The following is a 22,579-nucleotide window of genomic DNA, read 5'->3' on the forward strand; positions in this document are numbered from 1 at the left end:
GAGGAGAGAGAGACGGAAGGGAGTGACTGGATAAAGAGGAGAGAGAGATGGAAGGGAGCGACTGGATAAAGAGGAGAGAGAGATGGAAGGGAGTGACTGGATAAAGAGGAGAGAGAGATGGAAGGGAGCGACTGGATAAAGAGGAGAGAGAGATGGAAGGGAGCGACTGGATAAAGAGGAGAGAGAGATGGAAGGGAGTGACTGGATAAAGAGGAGAGAGAGACGGAAGGGAGTGACTGGATAAAGAGGAGAGAGAGATGGAAGGGAGCGACTGGATAAAGAGGAGAGAGAGATGGAAGGGAGTGACTGGATAAAGAGGAGAGAGAGATGGAAGGGAGTGACTGGATAAAGAGGAGAGAGAGATGGAAGGGAGTGACTGGATAAAGAGGAGAGAGAGATGGAAGGGAGTGACTGGATAAAGAGGAGAGAGAGATGGAAGGGAGTGACTGGATAAAGAGGAGAGAGAGACGGAAGAAGGAAAGTGTGTCAGCTTGAGAGAGCGTCAGTTTCTGCTCTGCTGCTCAGTGTCTCCAGGAATGTAATCGTCTTCTCCTCCATACAGGAGACCTGGAAGTATCTCACCGTTTTTAATGGCAACAATCACATATCTTTTGAGTTCTAATGGGATCCATACTCCTCCCTTTCCTCCTACAACAGCTATCTAGGACTATCTAGGACTATCTTAAGCTGTTGCAGCGAATTCCTTTGACACATCTTCCGTTTCTATCCAACCTCTCAGGTTTCCTTCTAAAGACAGGTAACGGCAGACCGTCTTAAAAAGTGCTCTTTTATTCTGTCTTTCCTTCCCTCTTCCCTGTTGTTCCATGTGTGGGTTAGTATGCTGCATCAGACCTGCCTTCCCTGTCAGTGTCCTCTGTTCTGCACTAGAATGACCTGTAATCATGTCTCTGTTCCCTGTCAGTGTCCTCTGTTCTGCACTAGAATGACCTGTAATCATGTCTCTGTTCCCTATCAGTGTCCTCTGTTCTGCACTAGAATGACCAGTAATCATGTCTCTGTTCCCTGTCAGTGTCCTCTGTTCTGCACTAGAATGACCTGTAATCATGTCTCTGTTCCCTGTCAGTGTCCTCTGTTCTGCACTAGAATGACCTGTAATCATGTCTCTGTTCCCTGTCAGTGTCCTCTGTTCTGCACTAGAATGACCAGTAATCATGTCTCTGTTCCCTGTCAGTGTCCTCTGTTCTGCACTAGAATGACCTGTAATCATGTCTCTGTTCCCTGTCAGTGTCCTCTGTTCTGCACTAGAATGACCTGTAATCATGTCTCTGTTCCCTGTCAGTGTCCTCTGTTCTGCACTAGAATGACCAGTAATCATGTCTCTGTTCCCTGTCAGTGTCCTCTGTTCTGCACTAGAATGACCAGTAATCATGTCCCTGTTCTACACTAGAATGACCAGTAATCATGTCTCTGTTAGTGTCCTCTGTTCTGCACTAGAATGACCAGTAATCATGTCCCTGTTCCCTGTTAGTGTCCTCTGTTCTGCACTAGAATGACCAGTAATCATGTCTCTGTTCTCTGTTAGTGTCCTCTGTTCTGCACTAGAATGACCAGTAATCATGTCCCTGTTCTCTGTTATTGTCCCCTGTTCTGCACTAGAATGACCAGTAATCATGTCCCTGTTCCCTGTTAGTGTCCTCTGTTCTGCACTAGAATGACCAGTAATCATGTCCCTGTTCCCTGTTAGTGTCCTCTGTTCTGCACTAGAATGACCAGTAATCATGTCTCTGTTCTGGACTAGAATGACCAGTAATCATGTCCCTGTTCTGCACTAGAATGACCAGTAATCATGTCTCTGTTCCCTGTCAGTGTCCTCTGTTCTGGACTAGAATGACCAGTAATCATGTCTCTGTTCCCTGTCAGTGTCCTCTGTTCTGGACTAGAATGACCAGTAATAATGTCTCTGTTCCCTGTCAGTGTCCTCTGTTCTGGACTAGAATGACCTGTAATCATGTCTCTGTTCTGCACTAGAATGACCAGTAATCATGTCTCTGTTCTGCACTAGAATGACCAGTAATCATGTCTGTTCCCAGTGTCCTCTGTTCTGGACTAGAATGACCAGTAATCATGTCTCTGTTCTGCACTAGAATGACCAGTAATCATGTCCCTGTTCCCTGTTATTGTCCTCTGTTCTGCACTAGAATGACCAGTAATCATGTCTCTGTTCTGCACTAGAATGACCAGTAATCATGTCTGTTCCCAGTGTCCTCTGTTCTGGACTAGAATGACCAGTAATCATGTCTCTGTTCTGCACTAGAATGACCAGTAATCATGTCCCTGTTCCCTGTCAGTGTCCTATGTTCTGCACTAGAATCACCTGTAATCATGTCTGTTCCCAGTGTCCTCTGTTCTGGACTAGAATGACCAGTAATCATGTCTCTGTTCTGCACTAGAATGACCAGTAATCATGTCTCTGTTCTGCACTAGAATGACCAGTAATCATGTCTCTGTTCTGCACTAGAATGACCAGTAATCATGTCCCTGTTCCCTGTTATTGTCCTCTGTTCTGGACTAGAATGACCAGTAATCATGTCTCTGTTCCCTGTTATTGTCCTCTGTTCTGCACTAGAATGACCTGTAATCATGTCTCTGTTCCCTGTTATTGTCCTCTGTTCTGCACTAGAATGACCAGTAATCATGTCTCTGTTCCCTGTTATTGTCCTCTGTTCTGGACTAGAATGACCTGTAATCATGTCTCTGTTCCCTGTTATTGTCCTCTGTTCTGCACTAGAATGACCTGTAATCATGTCTCTGTTCCCTGTTATTGTCCTCTGTTCTGCACTAGAATGACCAGTAATCATGTCTCTGTTCCCTGTTATTGTCCTCTGTTCTGGACTAGAATGACCTGTAATCATGTCTCTGTTCTGCACTAGAATGACCAGTAATCATGTCTCTATCCTGCACTAGAATGACCAGCAATCACGTCTCTGTTGCCTGCTGATGAGATATATGTTATAGAGACCCCACCTAGATGTGTGTGCCCGTCTTGCTAAATCATACAGTCATGTTTGGCATGACAACGACAATACAGTAGGAGCACAAATAGATCTGGAGCCAGCTAGGCATCTACTGTATGAACCTTCCTGTATTGTATGTTGGTGTAAATCCTACCTACCTACCTACCTACCTATCAAATTGGTCATTATCTATACTGGATATCCTATTGGTCATGATCTATTCTGGATGTCATATTGGTCATTATCTATTCTGTATATCATAACGCTCATTATCTATACTGGATATCATATTGGTCATTATCTATTCTGGATATCGTATTGGTCATTATCTATACTGGATATCCTATTGGTCATTATCTATTCTGGATATCATATTGGTCATTATCTATTCTGTATATCCTATTGGTCATTATCTATAACTGGATATCATATTGGTCATTATCTATTCTGTATATCCTATTGGTCATTATCTATACTGGATATCCTATTGGTCATTATCTATACTGGATATCATGTTGGTCATTATCTATACTGGATATCCTATTGGTTATTATCTATTCTGGATATCATATTGGTCATTATCTATTCTGTATATCATAACGCTCATTATCTATACTGGATATCATATTGGGCATTATCTATTCTGGATATCGCATTGGTCATTATCTATAACTGGATATCATATTGGTCATTATCTATACTGGATATCCTATTGGTCATTATATATATTGGAATTCCTATTGGTCATGATCTATAACTGGATATCATATTGGTCATTATCTATACTGGATATCGTATTGGTCATTATCTATAACTGGATATCATATTGGTCCTGATCAATTCTGTATATCCTATTGGGCATTATCTATACTGGATATCGTGTTGGTCATTATCTATAACTGGATATCATATTGGTCATTATCTATATTGGAATTCCTATTGGTCATTATCTATAACTGGATATCATATTGGTCATTATCTATATTGGAATTCCTATTGGTCATTATCTATACTGGATATCCTATTGGTCATTATCTATTCTGTATATCCTATTGTGTACATACCAGGCTGTTACTATGCATATGACCTGTTCTATTACTTGTTATTATAAATTTGACTCATTATCATGGATATTGATGATTGTACTCTTAATGTTGAGGGAGCACACAAGCATTTTACTGTACCTTTTTATATCTGCAGTAAACAGTGTACGTTTTTTTTTGTTGCCTTTACCTCCCTTATCTCACCTCATTTGCTCACATCGTATATAGACTTATTTTTCTACTGTATCATTGACTGTATGTTTGTTTTACTCCATGTGTAACACTGTGTTGTTGTATGTGTCGAACTGCTTCGCTTTATCTTGGTCCAGGTCGCATTTGTAAATGAGAACTTGTTCTCAACTTGCCTACCTGGTTAAATAAAGGTGTTCTCAACTAGCCTACCTGGTTAAATAAAGGTGTTCTCAACTAGCCTACCTGGTTAAATAAAGGTGTTCTCAACTAGCCTACCTGGTTAAATAAAGGTGTTCTCAACTAGCCTACCTGGTTAAATAAAGGTGTTCTCAACTGGCCTACCTGGTTAAATAAAGGTGTTCTCAACTGGCCTACCTGGTTAAATAAAGGTGTTCTGAACTGGCCTACCTGGTTAAATAAAGGTGTTCTGAACTGGCCTACCTGGTTAAATAAAGGTGTTCTCAACTAGCCTACCTGGTTAAATAAAGGTGTTCTCAACTGGCCTACCTGGTTAAATAAAGGTGTTCTCAACTGGCCTACCTGGTTAAATAAAGGTGTTCTCAACTGGCCTACCTGGTTAAATAAAGGTGATCTGAACTGGCCTACCTGGTTAAATAAAGGTGATCTGAACTGGCCTACCTGGTTAAATAAAGGTGTTCTCAACTAGCCTACCTGGTTAAATAAAGGTGATCTGAACTGGCCTACCTGGTTAAATAAAGGTGATCTGAACTGGCCTACCTGGTTAAATAAAGGTGATCTGAACTGGCCTACCTGGTTAAATAAAGGTGATCTGAACTGGCCTACCTGGTTAAATAAAGGTGATCTGAACTTGCCTACCTGGTTAAATAAAGGTGATCTGAACTGGCCTACCTGGTTAAATAAAGGTGATCTGAACTGGCCTACCTGGTTAAATAAAGGTGATCTGAACTGGCCTACCTGGTTAAATAAAGGTGATCTGAACTGGCCTACCTGGTTAAATAAAGGTGATCTGAACTGGCCTACCTGGTTAAATAAAGGTGTTCTCAACTAGCCTACCTGGTTAAATAAAGGTGTTCTCAACTTGCCTACCTGGTTAAATAAAGGTGTTCTCAACTTGCCTACCTGGTTAAATAAAGGTGTTCTCAACTTGCCTACCTGGTTAAATAAAGGTGTTCTCAACTAGCCTACCTGGTTAAATAAAGGTGTTCTCAACTAGCCTACCTGGTTAAATAAAGGTGAAATAAAATAAAATACATACATAAAAACAGTGTACGAGACTAATACAATTTATTTTGATTTTGACTTGATACCCAGGGGACCAAAACCCTGCACGGTGTCTCATCTATCCCATCTATATGTCGAAATGGGCATCGATCCCTTTTTCTTTCAACTTCCTTTCAGCAAGACCCACTTTGTTTTTATTAGTCAAAGTGACCTCCCTTATCAGAGTTTAGGACGACTACAGTATAACTAGACCGCCCAGGCAGTCTGTCCACAGTAGAATCTCATCTAGACCGCCCAGGCCGGAAGGCAGTCTGTCTACAGTAGAATCTCACCTAGACCGCCCAGGCCGTCTGTCTACAGTAGAATCTCACCTAGACCGCCCAGGCAGTCTGTCTACAGTAGAATCTCACCTAGACCGCCCAGGCAGTCTGTCTACAGTAGAATCTCACCTAGACCGCCCAGGCAGTCTGTTTACAGTAGAATCTCATCTAGACCGCCCAGGCAGTCTGTCCACAGTAGAATCTCATCTAGACCGCCCAGGCAGTCTGTCTACAGTAGAATCTCATCTAGACCGCCCAGGCCGGCAGTCAGTCTGTCCACAGTAGAATCTCACCTAGACCGCCCAGGCAGTCTGTCCACAGTAGAATCTCACCTAGACCGCCCAGGCAGTCTGTCCACAGTAGAATCTCATCTAGACCGCCCAGGCAGTCTGTCTACAGTAGAATCTCACCTAGACTGCCCAGGCAGTCTGTCTACAGTAGAATCTCACCTAGACCGCCCAGGCAGTCTGTTTACAGTAGAATCTCATCTAGACCGCCCAGGCAGTCTGTCCACAGTAGAATCTCATCTAGACCGCCCAGGCAGTCTGTCCACAGTAGAATCTCATCTAGACCGCCCAGGCCGGAAGGCAGTCTGTCTACAGTAGAATCTCATCTAGACCGCCCAGGCAGTCTGTCCACAGTAGAATCTCATCTAGACCGCCCAGGCAGTCTGTCCACAGTAGAATCTCATCTAGACCGCCCAGGCCGGAAGGCAGTCTGTCCACAGTAGAATCTCATCTAGACCGCCCAGGCAGTCTGTCCACAGTAGAATCTCATCTAGACCGCCCAGGCAGTCTGTCCACAGTAGAATCTCATCTAGACCGCCCAGGCAGTCTGTCCACAGTAGAATCTCATCTAGAGAGGCAGTCTGTCCCAGGACTCTCATCGGCAGTCAGTCTGTCCACAGTAGAATCTTACCTAGACCGCCCAGGCAGTCTGTCTACAGTAGAATCTCATCTAGACCGCCCAGGCCGGCAGGCAGTCTGTCTACAGTAGAATCTCACCTAGACCGCCCAGGCCGGCAGGCAGTCTGTCTACAGTAGAATCTCAGCTATAATGAGATCTCAACATGACCCCTGTGAATCACAAGACAATCACCCTGTCCATGTCACTGAACACTACATCTCCCTGTCTGTCTGTACGTGACCTTGTCTGTCTGTCTCCCTGTCTGTCTCCCTCCCTGTCTGTCTGTACGTGACCTTGTCTGTCTGTCTCCCTGTCTGTCTCCCTGTCTGTCTCCCTCCCTCCCTGTCTGTCTGTAACAACTTTTAATGCGTTGCTGAAGACAGGCTGACAAATTGAGTTCCAGCAGTTTTATTCAGCAGGGATGTAGGCCAGGAATGAGTGACTCTGAGAGGCTTCCAGAAAGTTCTCAGGAAAGACAGACGCTGGTTTTGCTTAGATTGAAGTATGTTACGTAGAATAAACATGCCTCTCTAACGTGTAGAATAAGGAATCATTTGAGTCCATTTGTTTGCTCATTTTCGACCACTTTTTTATTTCCTGGTGTCTAGGTCTGCCCCCAAAGCACCAGCGAATGAGAAGGAGCGTCCTCTGAGCACCATGAGTAGCGAGGCCTCCAACTACACAGGCAGCTCGGACTATGCTACACACCAAAGTAGCCCCGCAGCCAGAGTGAGTCACACACACACACACACACACACACACACACCCACACACACACACATACACACACACACACGAAGGGACAAACTTGAATGATGTTAAGTAGTTGAACAGCAATGTGAGTGTATCGTCATATGCCCTCTTACTCATTTTCAGCCATCAAGATCCTCCAAAAAATTCACAACTTTGGGAAGAGATCCAACTCGATACGGAGAAACCCCAACGCCCTGGTGGTTAAGAGTAACTGGCTTTACAAACAGGTGAGTGTATGTGGAGGGCTTTATATAACGGTAGAGTCACTACAGTCGATCAGTTTATGAGTAAGGGAGACAGACATGAAAAAAGCTCCTGAACAGCTACTACCCCCAAGCCATACGGCTGCTGAACAGCTACTACCCCCAAGCCATACGGCTGCTGAACAGCTACTACCCCCAAGCCATACGGCTGCTGCTGAACAGCTACTACCCCCAAGCCATACGGCTGCTGCTGAACAGCTACTACCCCCAAGCCATACGGCTGCTGAACAGCTACTACCCCCAAGCCATACGCTGCTGCTGAACAGCTACTACCCCCAAGCCATACGGCTGCTGAACAGCTACTACCCCCAAGCCATACGGCTGCTGAACAGCTACTACCCCAAGCCATACGCTGCTGCTGATCAAATGGCCAGCTACTACCCCAAGCCTGTTTATTATCTATAGTCACTTTACCCCCCACCTCAACTAACCTGCTGCTGAACTAGCTACTACCCCCAAGCCACTAACCTGCTGCTGAACTATAGTCACTTTACCCCCACCTCAACTAAGCTGTTTATTATCTATAGTCCCCCTAAAGCTGTTTATTATCGGCTGCTGACTGTTTATTATCTATAGTCACTTTACCCCCCACCTCAACTAACCTGGCTACTGTTTATTATCTATAGTCACTTTACCCCCCACCCAACTAACCGGCTGCTATTATCTATAGTCACTTTATCACCTCAATAACCATCTGTTTATTATTATAGTCACTTTACCCCCACCTCAACTAACCTGTACTACTGTTTATTATCTATAGTCACTTTACCCCCCCCACCTCAACTAACCTGTACTACTGTTTATTATCTATGTCACTTTAATCACTTCACCCCTACCTACATTACTATTACCTGCTACCTGTCCTACTGTTTATTATCTATAGTCACTTTACCCCCCACCTCAACTAACCTGTACTACTGTTTATTATCTATAATCACTTCACCCCCCACCTCAACTAACCTGTACTACTGTTTATTATCTATAGTCACTTCACCCCTACCTACATGTACATTACTAACCTGTACTACTGTTTATTATCTATGCATAGTCACTTTACCCCTACCTACATGTACATATTACCTCTAACCTGTCCTACTGTTTATTATCTATGCATAGTCACTTCACCCCTACCTACATGTACATATTACCTCTAACCTGTCCTACTGTTTATTATCTATGCATAGTCACTTCACCCCTACCTACATGTACATATTACCTTGACTAACCTGTACTACTGTTTATTATCTATGCATAGTCACTTTACCCCTACCTACATGTACATATTACCTCTAACCTGTCCTACTGTTTATTATCTATAATCTACCTCTACCTACAGTCACTTAACCTGTCCTACTGTTTATTATCTATGCATAGTCACTTTACCCCCCCACCTCAACTAACCTGTACTACTGTTTATTATCTATGCATAGTCACTTTACCCCTACCTACATGTACATATTACCTCTAACCTGTCCTACTGTTTATTATCTATAATCACTTCACCTCTACCTACATGTACATATTACCTCTAACCTGTCCTACTGTTTATTATCTATGCATAGTCACTTTACCCCTACCTACATGTACATATTACCTCTAACCTGTCCTACTGTTTATTATCTATACATAATCACTTCACCTCTACCTACATGTACATATTACCTCTAACCTGTCCTACTGTTTATTATCTATGCATAGTCACTTCACCTCTACCTACATGTACATATTACCTCTAACCTGTCCTACTGTTTATTATCTATGCATAGTCACTTCACCTCTACCTACATGTACATATTACCTCTAACCTGTACTACTGTTTATTATCTATGCATAGTCACTTTACCCCTACCTACATGTACATATTACCTCTAACCTGTCCTACTGTTTATTATCTATGCATAGTCACTTTACCCCTACCTATGTCATTACCTCTAACCTGTCCTACTGTTTATTATCTATGCATAGTCACTTTACCCCCCCACCTCAACTAACCTGTCCTACTGTTTATTATCTATGCATAGTCACTTCACCTCTACCTACATGTACATATTACCTCTAACCTGTCCTACTGTTTATTATCTATGCATAGTCACTTCACCTCTACCTACATGTACATATTACCTCTAACCTGTACTACTGTTTATTATCTATGCACTTTACCCCTCACATTTACCCCTACCTGTCCATGTACTGTTTATTATCTATAACCTGTCCTACTGTTTACCTATCTATGTTTATTATCTATGCATAGTCACTTTACCCCCCACCTCAACTCTAACCTGTACTACTGTTTATTATCTATAGTCACTTCACCCCCCCACCTCAACTAACCTGTCCTACTGTTTATTATCTATGCATAGTCACTTTACCCCTACCTACATGTACATATTACCTCTAACCTGTCCTACTGTTTATTATCTATAATCACTTCACCCCTACCTACATGTACATATTACCTCTAACCTGTCCTACTGTTTATTATCTATGCATAGTCACTTTACCCCTACCTACATGTACATATTACCTCTAACCTGTCCTACTGTTTATTATCTATGCATAGTCACTTTACCCCTACCTACATGTACATATTACCTCTAACCTGTCCTACTGTTTATTATCTATAATCACTTCACCTCTACCTACATGTACATATTACCTCTAACCTGTCCTACTGTTTATTATCTATAGTCACTTCACTCCTACCTACATGTACATATTACCTCTAACCTGTACTACTGTTTATTATCTATAGTCACTTTACCCCTACCTACATGTACATATTACCTCTAACCTGTCCTACTGTTTATTATCTATAGTCACTTCACCCCTACCTACATGTACATATTACCTCTAACCTGTACTACTGTTTATTATCTATGCATAATCACTTTACCCTACCTATGTACAGTACCTTCTGAAATAATTCAGACCCATTGATTTTTGTTCCACATTTTGTTACATTACAGCCTTATCCCATAAATAAATGTTTGCAAATGTTTGTTTTTTTTACATAAGTATTCAGACCCTTTGCTATGAGACTCGAACTTGAGCTCAGGTGCATCCTGATTCCATTGATCACCCTTGAGATGTTTCTACAACTTGATTGGAGTCCACCTGTGGTCAATTTAATTGATTGGACATGATTTGGAAAGGCACACACCTGTCAATATAAGGTCCCACAGTTGACAGTGCATGTCAGAGCAAAAACTAAGCCAAGAGGTCGAAGGAATTGTCCTTTGAGCTTCGAGACAGGATTGTGTAAAGGCACAGATCTGGGAAGGGTACCAAAAAATGTCTGCCTCATCGAAGGTCTCCATGAACACAGTGACCTCCATCATTCTTAAATGGAACTAGTCTGGAACCCCTAAGACTCTTCCTAGAGCTGGCCGCCCAACCATTCTGAGCAATCGGGGGAGAAGGGCCTTGGTCGGTGAGGTGACTCTGACAGAGCTCTAGAGTTCCTCTGTGGAGATGGGAGAATCTTCCAGAAGGACAACCTGCAGCACTCCACCAATCAGGCCTTTATGGTAGAATGGCCAGACGGAAGCCACCCTCAGAAAAAGGCACATGACAGACCACTTGGAGTTTTCCAAAAGGCACCTAAACTCTCAGACCATGAGAAACAAGATTCTCTGGTCTGATGAAACCAAGATTGAACTCTTTGGCCTGAATGCCAAGCGTCACTTCTGGAGGAAACCTGGCACCATCCCTACGGTGAAGCATGGTGGTGGCAGCATTCCCATTGCTTGGAAGGCAGCCACAGTTCGTCCTTTATTTAAAGGGGGTTATCAAGCTGATCCTAACTGTTCTATTTTGCCCTGTTTATCAAAAGTGTTGGAAAAACTTGTCAATAATCAACTTTCTGTCGTTTGTATTCTCTCTGGTGTGCAATCTAGTTTCCACTCGGGTTATGGATGTGTCACTGCAACCTTAAAGGCCCTCAATGATGTCACCGTTGCCCTTGATTCTAAGTAATGTTGTGCTGCTATTGTTATTGAATTGGCCAAAGCTTTTGATACGGTAGACCATTCCATTCTTGTGGGCCGGCTAAGGAGTATTGGTGTCTCTGAGGGGTCTTTGGCCTGGTTTGCTAACTACCTCTCTCAAAGAGTGCAGTGTATAAAGTCAGAGATTCTGATTTCTCAGCCACTGCCTATCACCAAGGGAGTACCCTAATACTCAATCTTAGGCCCCACACTCTTCTCTATTTACATCAGTAACATAGCTCAGGCAGTTGGAAGCCCTCTCATCCATTTATATGCAGATGATACAGTCTTATACTCAGCTGGCCCCTCCTCGGATTTTGTGTTAAATGCTCTACAACAAAGCTTTCTTAGTGTCCTACAAGCTTTCTCTACCCTTAACTTTATTCTGAACACCTCCAAAACAAAGGTCATCTGGTTTGGTAAGAAGAATGCCCCTCTTCCCACAGGTGTGATTACTACCTCTGAGGGTTTAGAGCTTGAGGTAGTCACCTCATACAAGTCCTTGGGAGTATGGCTAGACGGAACACTGTCCTTCTCTCAGCACATATCAAAGCTGCAGGCTAAAGTTAAATCTAGACTTGGTTTCCTCTATCATAATCGCTCCTTTTTCACCCCAGCTGCCAAACTAACCCTGATTCAGATGACCATCCTACCCATGCTAGATTATGGAGACATCATTTATAGATCAGCAGGTAAAGGTGCTCTCGAGCGGCTAGATGTTCTTTACCATTCTGCCATCAGATTTGCCACCAATGCTCCTTATAGGACACATCACTGCACTCTATACTCCTCTGTAAACTGGTCATCTCTGTATACCCGTCGCAAGACCCACTGGTTGATGCTTATTTATAAAACCCTCTTCGGCCTCACTCCCCCCCCTATCTGAGATATGTACTGTAGCCATAATCCTCCACATACAACACCCGTTCTGCCAGTCACATTCTGTTAAAGGTCCCCAAAGAACACACATCTCTGGGTCGCTCCTCTTTTCAGTTCGCTGCAGCTAGCGACTGGAACGAGCTGCAACAAACGCTCAAACTAGACTGTTTTATGTCAATCTCTTCATTCAAAGACTCAATCATGGCCACTCTTACTGACACTTACTTGTGGCTGCTTTGTGTGATGTATTGTTGTCTCTACCTTCTTGCCCTTTGTGCTTTTGTCTGTGCCCAATAATGTTTGTACCATGTTTTCTGCTGCTACCATGTTGTGTTGCTACCATGTTGTGTTGCTACCATGTTTTCTGCTGCTACATTTACATTACATTTAAGTCATTTAGCAGACGCTCTTATCCAGAGCGACTTACAAATTGGTGCTTTCACCTTATGACATCCAGTGGAACAGCCACTTTACAATAGTGCATCTAGGTCTTTTAAGGGGGGGGGGGGGGAGGGGGAGAAGGAACAGCATGTTGCTACCATGCTGTGTTTTCATGTGTTGCTGCCTTGCTATGTTGTTGTCTTAGGTCTCTCATTATGTAGTGTTGTCTCTCTTGTTGTGATGTGTGTTTTGTCCTATATTTATATTGTATTTAAATGTATATATATATATTCCCAGGCCCCTGTCCCCGCAGGAGGCCTTTTGCCTTTTGGTAGGCCGTCATTGTAAATAAGAATTTCCCCTTAACTGACTTGCCTCGTTAAATAAAGGTAAAATAAAGCAGAAGAAAATTAAACTCATGCTGTGGGGATGTTTTTCAGCGGCAGGGACTGAGAGACAGGATCTAGGCAATGTTGAACGGAGCAAAGTACAGAGAGATCCTTGATGAAAACTTGCTCCAGTGTGCTCAGAGCCTCAGACTGGGGGCGAAGGTTCACCTTCCAACAGGGCAGCGACCCTAAGCACACAGCCAAGAGAATGCAGGAGTGGCTTGAACCCAAATTCAAATCAAAATCCAACCTGATCGAACATCTCTAGAGAGACCTGAAAATAGTGTAGCAACGCTCCCCATCCAACCTGACAGAGCTTGAGAGGATCTGCAGAGAAGAAATGGGAGAAACTCCTTAAATCTGCCAAGCTTGTAGCATCATACCCAAGAAGACTCAAGGCTGTAATCGCTGCCAAAGGTGCTTCAGCAAAGTACTGAGTAAATGTGATATTTCTGTTTTTTAATTTTTTTTTATAAATGAGCAAAAAATGTCTGAAATCCAGTTTTTGCTTCTTCATTGGTATTGTGTGCAGATTGATGAGGGGGGAAAACAAACAATTTAATACATTTTAAAGTAAGGCTGTCACCTAACAAAATGGAGAAAAAGTCAAGGGGCCTGAATACTTCCCGAAGGCACTGTACATATTACCTCAATTACCTCGACTAACCCGTACATTGACTCAGTACCAAAAGTAGTGCACTATATAGGGAATAGCCTAGTGGTTAGAGCGTTGGACTAGTAACCGGAAGGTTGCAAGTTCAAACCCCCGAGCTGACAAGGTACAAATCTGTCGCTCTGCCCCTGAACAGGCAGGTAACCCACTGTTCCTAGGCCGTCATTGAAAATAAGAATTTGTTCTTAACTGACTTGCCTGGTTAAATAAAGGTAAAATAAATAGTGTGTCATTTGGGATGCCCTAGCCCAGTGTGTGATCTGTCTGACAAACATGACGGTTTGAGAATAGAATGGTACCTCATCCATGAACATATTCAAAGCAAGACATTTCTGGGAAGGAATGGGGGAGCTGGGCTGATTGTTTTCCCGGAACAAATATACCTCAATACTGTCATGTTCAAATACATATACCGACAGGACTGTATACATTCAAATGTCCTGGGGTGTGGTAGGTTGGGTCTGGTGACATTGTGTGTGATATGTTTTGTAGTGTAATGTCACCAGACCCAACCTACCACACCCCAGAGGCAAGTGTAGAGAGAGAGAAACTTTTTTTTGTGGCTGAGGACTTTCCACTTAAACTAAATGGCTTTAAGAACTGTCATGAGTGTGGTTAAAATGATTCTGGTTCCGTGCTGGTTCCAGAATGTAGTCCTAGATTCTAGTTCTGGAATCCTACATTAAGGAATTTAGAGTTTAAAGAAGGAGAATATCAGGCAGTTTTCCAATAGAGAGAACAGAACCGAGGCAGTCATTGTCCTCTCCTTCACTCCTAGGTTTTAAGAGAAGTGTTACTGTAATGACATTTCCAGATTGTCTACACAATCAAATAACATTCAGCTCAGACAACCATACATAGACATGCCACCAGGGGTCTCTTCAGACATACACCACAAGACATGTCACCAGGGGTCTCTTCACAGTCCCCAAGTCCAAAACAAATTCACAGCACGTGGAACTCCCTTTCAAATCTCCAATTATTCAAGTGAGGAGGAAAATGACCAAACATAAATCATTTAAACATTTCATGGAAAGGAGGGACTGTGAGGTGACATGCACACAGACACACGAACACTGACACACAGACACACGAACACTGACACACAGACACACGAACACTGACACACAGACACACTAACACTGACACACAGACACACAGACACACTAACACTGACACACAGACACACTAACACTGACACACTAACACAGACACACTGACACACAGACACACTAACACTGACACACAGACACACTGACACACAGACACACAGACACACTAACACTGACACACTAACACAGACACACTGACACACAGACACACTAACACTGACACACTGACACACAGACACACAGACACACAGACACACTAACACTAACACTGACACACAGACACTAACACTGACACACAGACACACTAACACTGACACACAGACACACTAACACTGACACACAGACACTAACACTGACACACAGACACACTAACACTGACACACAGACACTAACACTGACACACAGACACACTAACACTGACACACAGACACTGACACACAGACACACTAACACTGACACACAGACACTAACACTGACACACAGACACACTAACACTGACACACAGACACACTAACACTGACACACAGACACACTAACACAGACACACAGACACACTGACACACTAACACTGACACACTGACACACAGACACACTAACACTGACACACAGACACTGACACACAGACACACTAACACTGACACACAGACACTAACACTGACACACAGACACACTAACACTGACACACAGACACACTAACACTGACACACAGACACACTAACACTGACACACTAACACAGACACACTGACACACTGACACACAGACACACTAACACTGACACACAGACACACTAACACTGACACACTGACACACTAACACAGACACACTAACACAGACACACAGACACACTAACACTGACACACAGACACACTAACACTGACACACAGACACTGACACACAGACACACTAACACTGACACACAGACACTAACACTGACACACAGACACACTAACACTGACACACAGACACACTAACACTGACACACAGACACACTAACACTGACACACAGACACACTAACACTGACACACAGACACACTAACACTGACACACTGACACACTAACACAGACACACTAACACAGACACACTGACACACTAACACTGACACACAGACACACTAACACTGACACACAGACACTGATACACAGACACTAACACTGATACACAGACACTGACACACAGACACACTGACACTGACACACTGACACACAGACACTAACACTGACACACAGACACACTGACACTAACACTGACACACAGACACTAACACAGACACACTGACACACTAACACTAACACAGACACACTAACACTGACACACAGACACTAACACTGACACACTAACACTGACACACAGACACTAACACTGACACACAGACACACTGACACTAACACTGACACACAGACACTAACACAGACACACTGACACACTAACACAGACACACAGACACACTGACACACTAACACTGACACACAGACACTAACACTGACACACAGACACACTGACACTAACACTGACACACAGACACTAACACAGACACACAGACACACTGACACTAACACAGACACACTGACACTAACACAGACACACTGACACACAGACACTAACACTGACACACAGACACTAACACTGACACACTGACACACTAACACAGACACAGACACACTGACACACAGACACTAACACTGACACACTGACACACAGACACACTGACACTAACACTGACACACAGACACTAACACAGACACACTGACACACTAACACAGACACACAGACACAGACACACTAACACTGACACACAGACACTAACACTGACACACAGACACACTGACACTAACACTGACACACAGACACTAACACAGACACACTGACACACAGACACACTGACACTAACACAGACACACTGACACTAACACAGACACACTGACACACTAACACAGACACTAACACTGACACACAGACACTAACACTGACACACTGACACACTAACACAGACACAGACACACTGACACACAGACACTAACACTGACACACAGACACTAACACTGACACACTGACACACTAACACAGACACAGACACACTAACACTGACACACAGACACACTGACACTAACACTGACACACAGACACTAACACAGACACACTGACACACTAACACAGACACAGACACACAGACACACTGACACACTAACACTGACACACAGACACTAACACTGACACACAGACACACTGACACTAACACTGACACACAGACACTAACACAGACACACTGACACACTGACACTAACACAGACACACTGACACTAACACAGACACACTGACACACTAACACAGACACTAACACTGACACACAGACACTAACACTGACACACTGACACACTAACACAGACACAGACACACTGACACACAGACACTAACACTGACACACTGACACACACAGACACACTGACACACACTGACACACAGACACTAACACAGACACACTGACACACTAACACAGACACACAGACACTGACACACTAACACTAACACAGACACTAACACTGACACACAGACTAACACTGACACACTAACACAGACACACAGACACTAACACAGACACACTGACACACAGACACACTGACACTAACACAGACACACTGACACTAACACAGACACACTGACACACTAACACAGACACTAACACTGACACACAGACACTAACACTGACACACAGACACTAACACTGACACACTGACACACTAACACAGACACAGACACACTGACACACAGACACTAACACTGACACACAGACACTAACACTGACACACAGACACTAACACTGACACACTAACACAGACACAGACACACTGACACACAGACACTAACACTGACACACTAACACTAACACAGACACACTGACACACTAACACAGACACAGACACACTAACACAGACACTAACACTGACACACTAACACTAACACAGACACAGACACACTAACACAGACACTAACACTGACACACTAACACTAACACAGACACAGACACACTAACACAGACACACTAACACTAACACAGACACAGACACACTAACACAGACACTAACACTGACACACTAACACTAACACAGACACAGACTAACACTAACACAGACACTAACACTGACACACTAACACTAACACAGACACAGACACACTAACACAGACACTAACACTGACACACTAACACTAACACAGACACAGACACACTAACACAGACACACTAACACTAACACAGACACACTAACACAGACACTAACACTGACACACTAACACTAACACAGACACAGACACACTAACACAGACACTAACACTGACACACTAACACTAACACAGACACAGACACACTAACACAGACACTAACACTGACACACTAACACTAACACAGACACAGACACACTAACACAGACACAGACACAGACACACTAACACAGACACAGACACACTAACACAGACACAGACACACTAACACTAACACTGACACACTGACACACTAACACTAACACAGACACAGACACACTAACACACAGACACTAACACTGACACACTAACACTAACACAGACACAGACACATTATTTGTTGTTGTATTGTTTGTACTATTTTTGTATTGTTTGTATGTAGTTGCATTTTAAATCAGTGTTTAGTTGCTTGTCATGTTGTGTGTGTTTTGTGGACCCCAGGAAGAGTAGCTGCTGCTTCGGCAGCCCGTTTCCCTCCCTCACCTCCCTCTCCCTCACCCTGTTCCCCTCCCTCACCTCCCTCTCCCTCACCCTGTTCCCCTCCCTCACCTCCCTGTTCCTCTCCATCACCCCGTTCCCCTCCCTCAGCCAGTTCCCTCCCTCTTCCTCTCCATCACCCCATTCCCCTCCCTCACCTCCCTCTCCCTCACCCCATTCACCTCCCTCTCCCTCACCCCGTTCCCCTCCCTCAGCCAGTTCCCTCCCTCTTCCTCTCCCTCACCCCGTTCCCCTTCCTCTCCCACACCCCGTTCCCCTCCCTCCCTCACCTCCCTCTTCCCTTCCCTCATCCCATTCCACTCCCTCACCTCCCTCTTCCTCTCCCTCATCCCGTTCCCCTCCCTCTTCCTCTCCCTCACCCCCCCCCATCCTCTCCCCTCCCACACCCACTCAGTCACAATTTATTGTTCATAACTGTGTTTGTGCATCACCCGAGGTTGGTGGCATCTTAATTGGGTATGACAGGCTCGTGGTAATGGCTGGAGCAGAATATGTGGAATGGTATCAAATACATCAGACACATGGTTTCCATGTTGCCATTCCATTTGCTCCGTTCCAGCCATTATAATGAGCTGTCGTCCCCTCAGCAGCCTCCACTGGTGTGTATGTGTGTGTCTGTGAACAATACAGAACAATACAATACAATGCTCCCAGTCTTAAGGGAAGGATGTTTTCCTTGTAATCACATCTGGAGTGTACAACAGTCATTATTTGTCTTCTTCATCTTGTACCATGAACTAAATCATACGTGCCCTCTGAACAGCAGATGACTGTCTGGTGATCCTAGTTTCTAGTCTTTAGAACGAGAAAAAAAATCTGAAAATCTCAACATTGAAGACGTTTGTCTTTTTATATTGGTTGCTAACCTGCATCAGTAAAGTTAGTGTCTACAGAAAGTGTGGTAGTTTCTCAAACCTCTCCATGGAGATACACAGCCATTCCATATATTCAACTATTTCATCAAGCTTTTGACTACTTGTTGAAAGAAGAGCTAGTTCAGGGTTACAACAAAATTGTGAAATATTTTGGGGGCTCTAAATATTTTTTTTTTGGGGGGGGGGGTTATGTCCTCATAAAGACGTAGTTTGTGACTGTCTGTTTCTGTTGTTGTTTCAGGACAGCACGGGGATGAAGCTATGGAAGAAGAGGTGGTTTGTGCTGTCTGATATGTGTCTGTACTACTACAGAGGTGAGTGATGTTCGTGTACCTGAACACCAAACAGATATGTTTTTCTATGTTTTTGCCTGATATACCAAATGCCTGTATTGCAAGTATAACAAATGTATTATATATATATATATATATATTTATGAGCGTTTTTATGTCCCTTGTTGTCATTTTGGTCTCATTTCCTTCGCTCCTTCTGTGCTGTGTGCACCTTCCCGTTTACACCAGAGATGTGTATATAATGACAATATGCTCATGTCTCCACACTCGTCGCCAAACCCACTGGCTACAAGTTATCTACATGTCTCTGCTAGGTAAAGCCCCACCTTATCTCAGCTCACTGGTCACCATAGCAGCACCCACTCGTAGCACGCGCTCCAGCAGGTATATCTCACTGGTCACCATAGCAGCACCCACTCGTAGCACGCGCTCCAGCAGGTATATCTCACTGGTCACCATAGCAGCACCCACTCGTAGCACGCGCTCCAGCAGGTATATCTCACTGGTCACCATAGCAGCACCCACTCGTAGCACACGCTCCAGCAGGTATATCTCACTGGTCACCATAGCAGCACCCACTCGTAGCACGCGCTCCAGCAGGTATATGTCACCGGTCACCATAGCAGCACCCACTCGTAGCACGCGCTCCAGCAGGTATATCTCACTGGTCACCATAGCAGCACCCACTCGTAGCACTCGCTCCAGCAGGTATATCTCACTGGTCACCATAGCAGCACCCACTCGTAGCACACGCTCCAGCAGGTATATCTCACTGGTCACCATAGCAGCACCCACTCGTAGCACGCGCTCCAGCAGGTATATCTCACTGGTCACCCCCAAAGCCAATTCCTCCTTTGGTCTCTGATTTTTAGGCCCAGTCTGTACGACCTTGATTCCCTGAAGGATGGAATAAGATAGAACACAGAGCTATGGTGTGTTTTTCCCATGTTGGGAATCTGTCAATTTGTGGTACAAGAAGAGGCATTTTGTTCATGGTGTCTTGAATCAATTAACAGGCATGTCTACGGCCACCTGTGGTGTGACCTTCACATTGCTTCCTGGTGTTGTGATGCTGCCATTTAGCCATGTCTCTGTGTTTATAGCATAGCATTTGTAACACATGCGTGCACACACAGACACACACTCGACAGTGGCAGAAGTCAGTCAAGCGCTTCGATGGGGGCACAGAGTTCATAACCTCTATGCCGGTCCTCCACTATGCCGACGTGTAAACACCCCCCGCCCCCGCACACCCATGTCTGTCTGACCACAGCATTTTTCACTGCTCGACCATCCAGGGTTTTGTCTGTCAGGGTCTGAAATGGAAAGCGGAGGGAGGGCAGACGGACCTCAGGAATAACACAGACGTGTCATCTCAGTGCTCAGCATAATGATGTATGTCCACACAAAGAGAGCAGCTATCTGTCTGGATGGGCTTCAGGCCACAGTTACAGCTAGACTCTAGAGCCAACAGCAGACCGATGCTTGATTCTGCACTACAGTGCAGTCTCCATTCGTATAGTACTGGCTCTGATATTTTCTTTCTACATTGTCCTTTGCAGCACAGCTCCAGTGACTATGGTGGATGCGTCACCAGGCCAGCTCAGTACAGCTTGGTTTGGCTCGGCTCGGCTTAGTTGTGTGAAAAGGATCTTCTGTACTGTAGCTACTTAACCCGGATCATTCATTTACAGCCAGTGTGGTCTTTTTGGGAGGAAAGACACTCTCAAAACTCTCTGAACAGCTGTGTCAATATTCAATGGATCTGACCATTTGTTAGAGCGTGAGAGAGAATTCAGTCAATAGCACACGTTGTGCTGCTGTTCCCTGTTGGCTGGACACTATGAGAGAAGGAGGAAGCCCCATTTTAAATCATTGTGTTTATGAACAGAAAACACCCCAACACACTGACAGAGAAGCAGGGAAAGAGATGATCTTTCCTGTACGCTTCCTTGCCCTGGAACGGTGACGGGACCTCGATGAAGGGCAGGTGACAGCCGATTGACCCTGTCCGCAGACAGGTAAATGCGTTGCTGTCTGCACTTGCAGCGGGCCCACGCAGACAGAGACCAGAGACCAGACGGTGATGGAGGAGGTGAAGATGGACTCAACGAATGATGCGTAAAACTGGATCAGGATTGACTGGGAGATTTAGAGTTTTTTTTCAGCTGCTGTAAGTAGTACATAGAGTAGTACTAGAGGCTGTGATGGTGTCCTCTCACTAGAGGCTGTGATGGTGTCCTCTCACTAGAGGCTGTGATGGTGTCCTCTCACTAGAGGCTGTGATGGTGTCCTCTCACTAGAGGCTGTGATGGTGTCCTCTCACTAGAGGCTGTGATGGTGTTCTCCCACTAGAGGCTGTGATGGTGTTCTCCCACTAGAGGCTGTGATGGTGTCCTCCCACTAGAGGCTGTGATGGTGTCCTCCCACTAGAGGCTGTGATGGTGTCCTCCCACTAGAGGCTGTGATGGTGTCCTCTCACTAGAGGCTGTGATGGTGTCCTCCCACTAGAGGCTGTGATGGTGTCCTCTCACTAGAGGCTGTGATGGTGTCCTCTCACTAGAGGCTGTGATGGTGTCCTCC

General features: G+C 44.4%; 1 protein-coding gene across 1 annotated transcript in view; it reads left to right on the top strand.

The window, feature by feature from the left end:
* The window catches only part of LOC115115443 (pleckstrin homology domain-containing family A member 5-like), a 291,617-nt gene that overhangs the window by 183,991 nt on the left and 85,047 nt on the right, over positions 1-22,579 (top strand). The window contains 4 exon segments of the mRNA XM_065022294.1: positions 7,248-7,368; positions 7,516-7,534; positions 7,537-7,619; positions 19,945-20,017. Of these exon segments, the coding sequence (XP_064878366.1) occupies positions 7,248-7,368; positions 7,516-7,534; positions 7,537-7,619; positions 19,945-20,017 (296 nt within the window).

Source organism: Oncorhynchus nerka, linkage group LG9a, assembly GCF_034236695.1.
Source record: "Oncorhynchus nerka isolate Pitt River linkage group LG9a, Oner_Uvic_2.0, whole genome shotgun sequence".
Classification (NCBI taxonomy): domain Eukaryota; kingdom Metazoa; phylum Chordata; class Actinopteri; order Salmoniformes; family Salmonidae; genus Oncorhynchus; species Oncorhynchus nerka.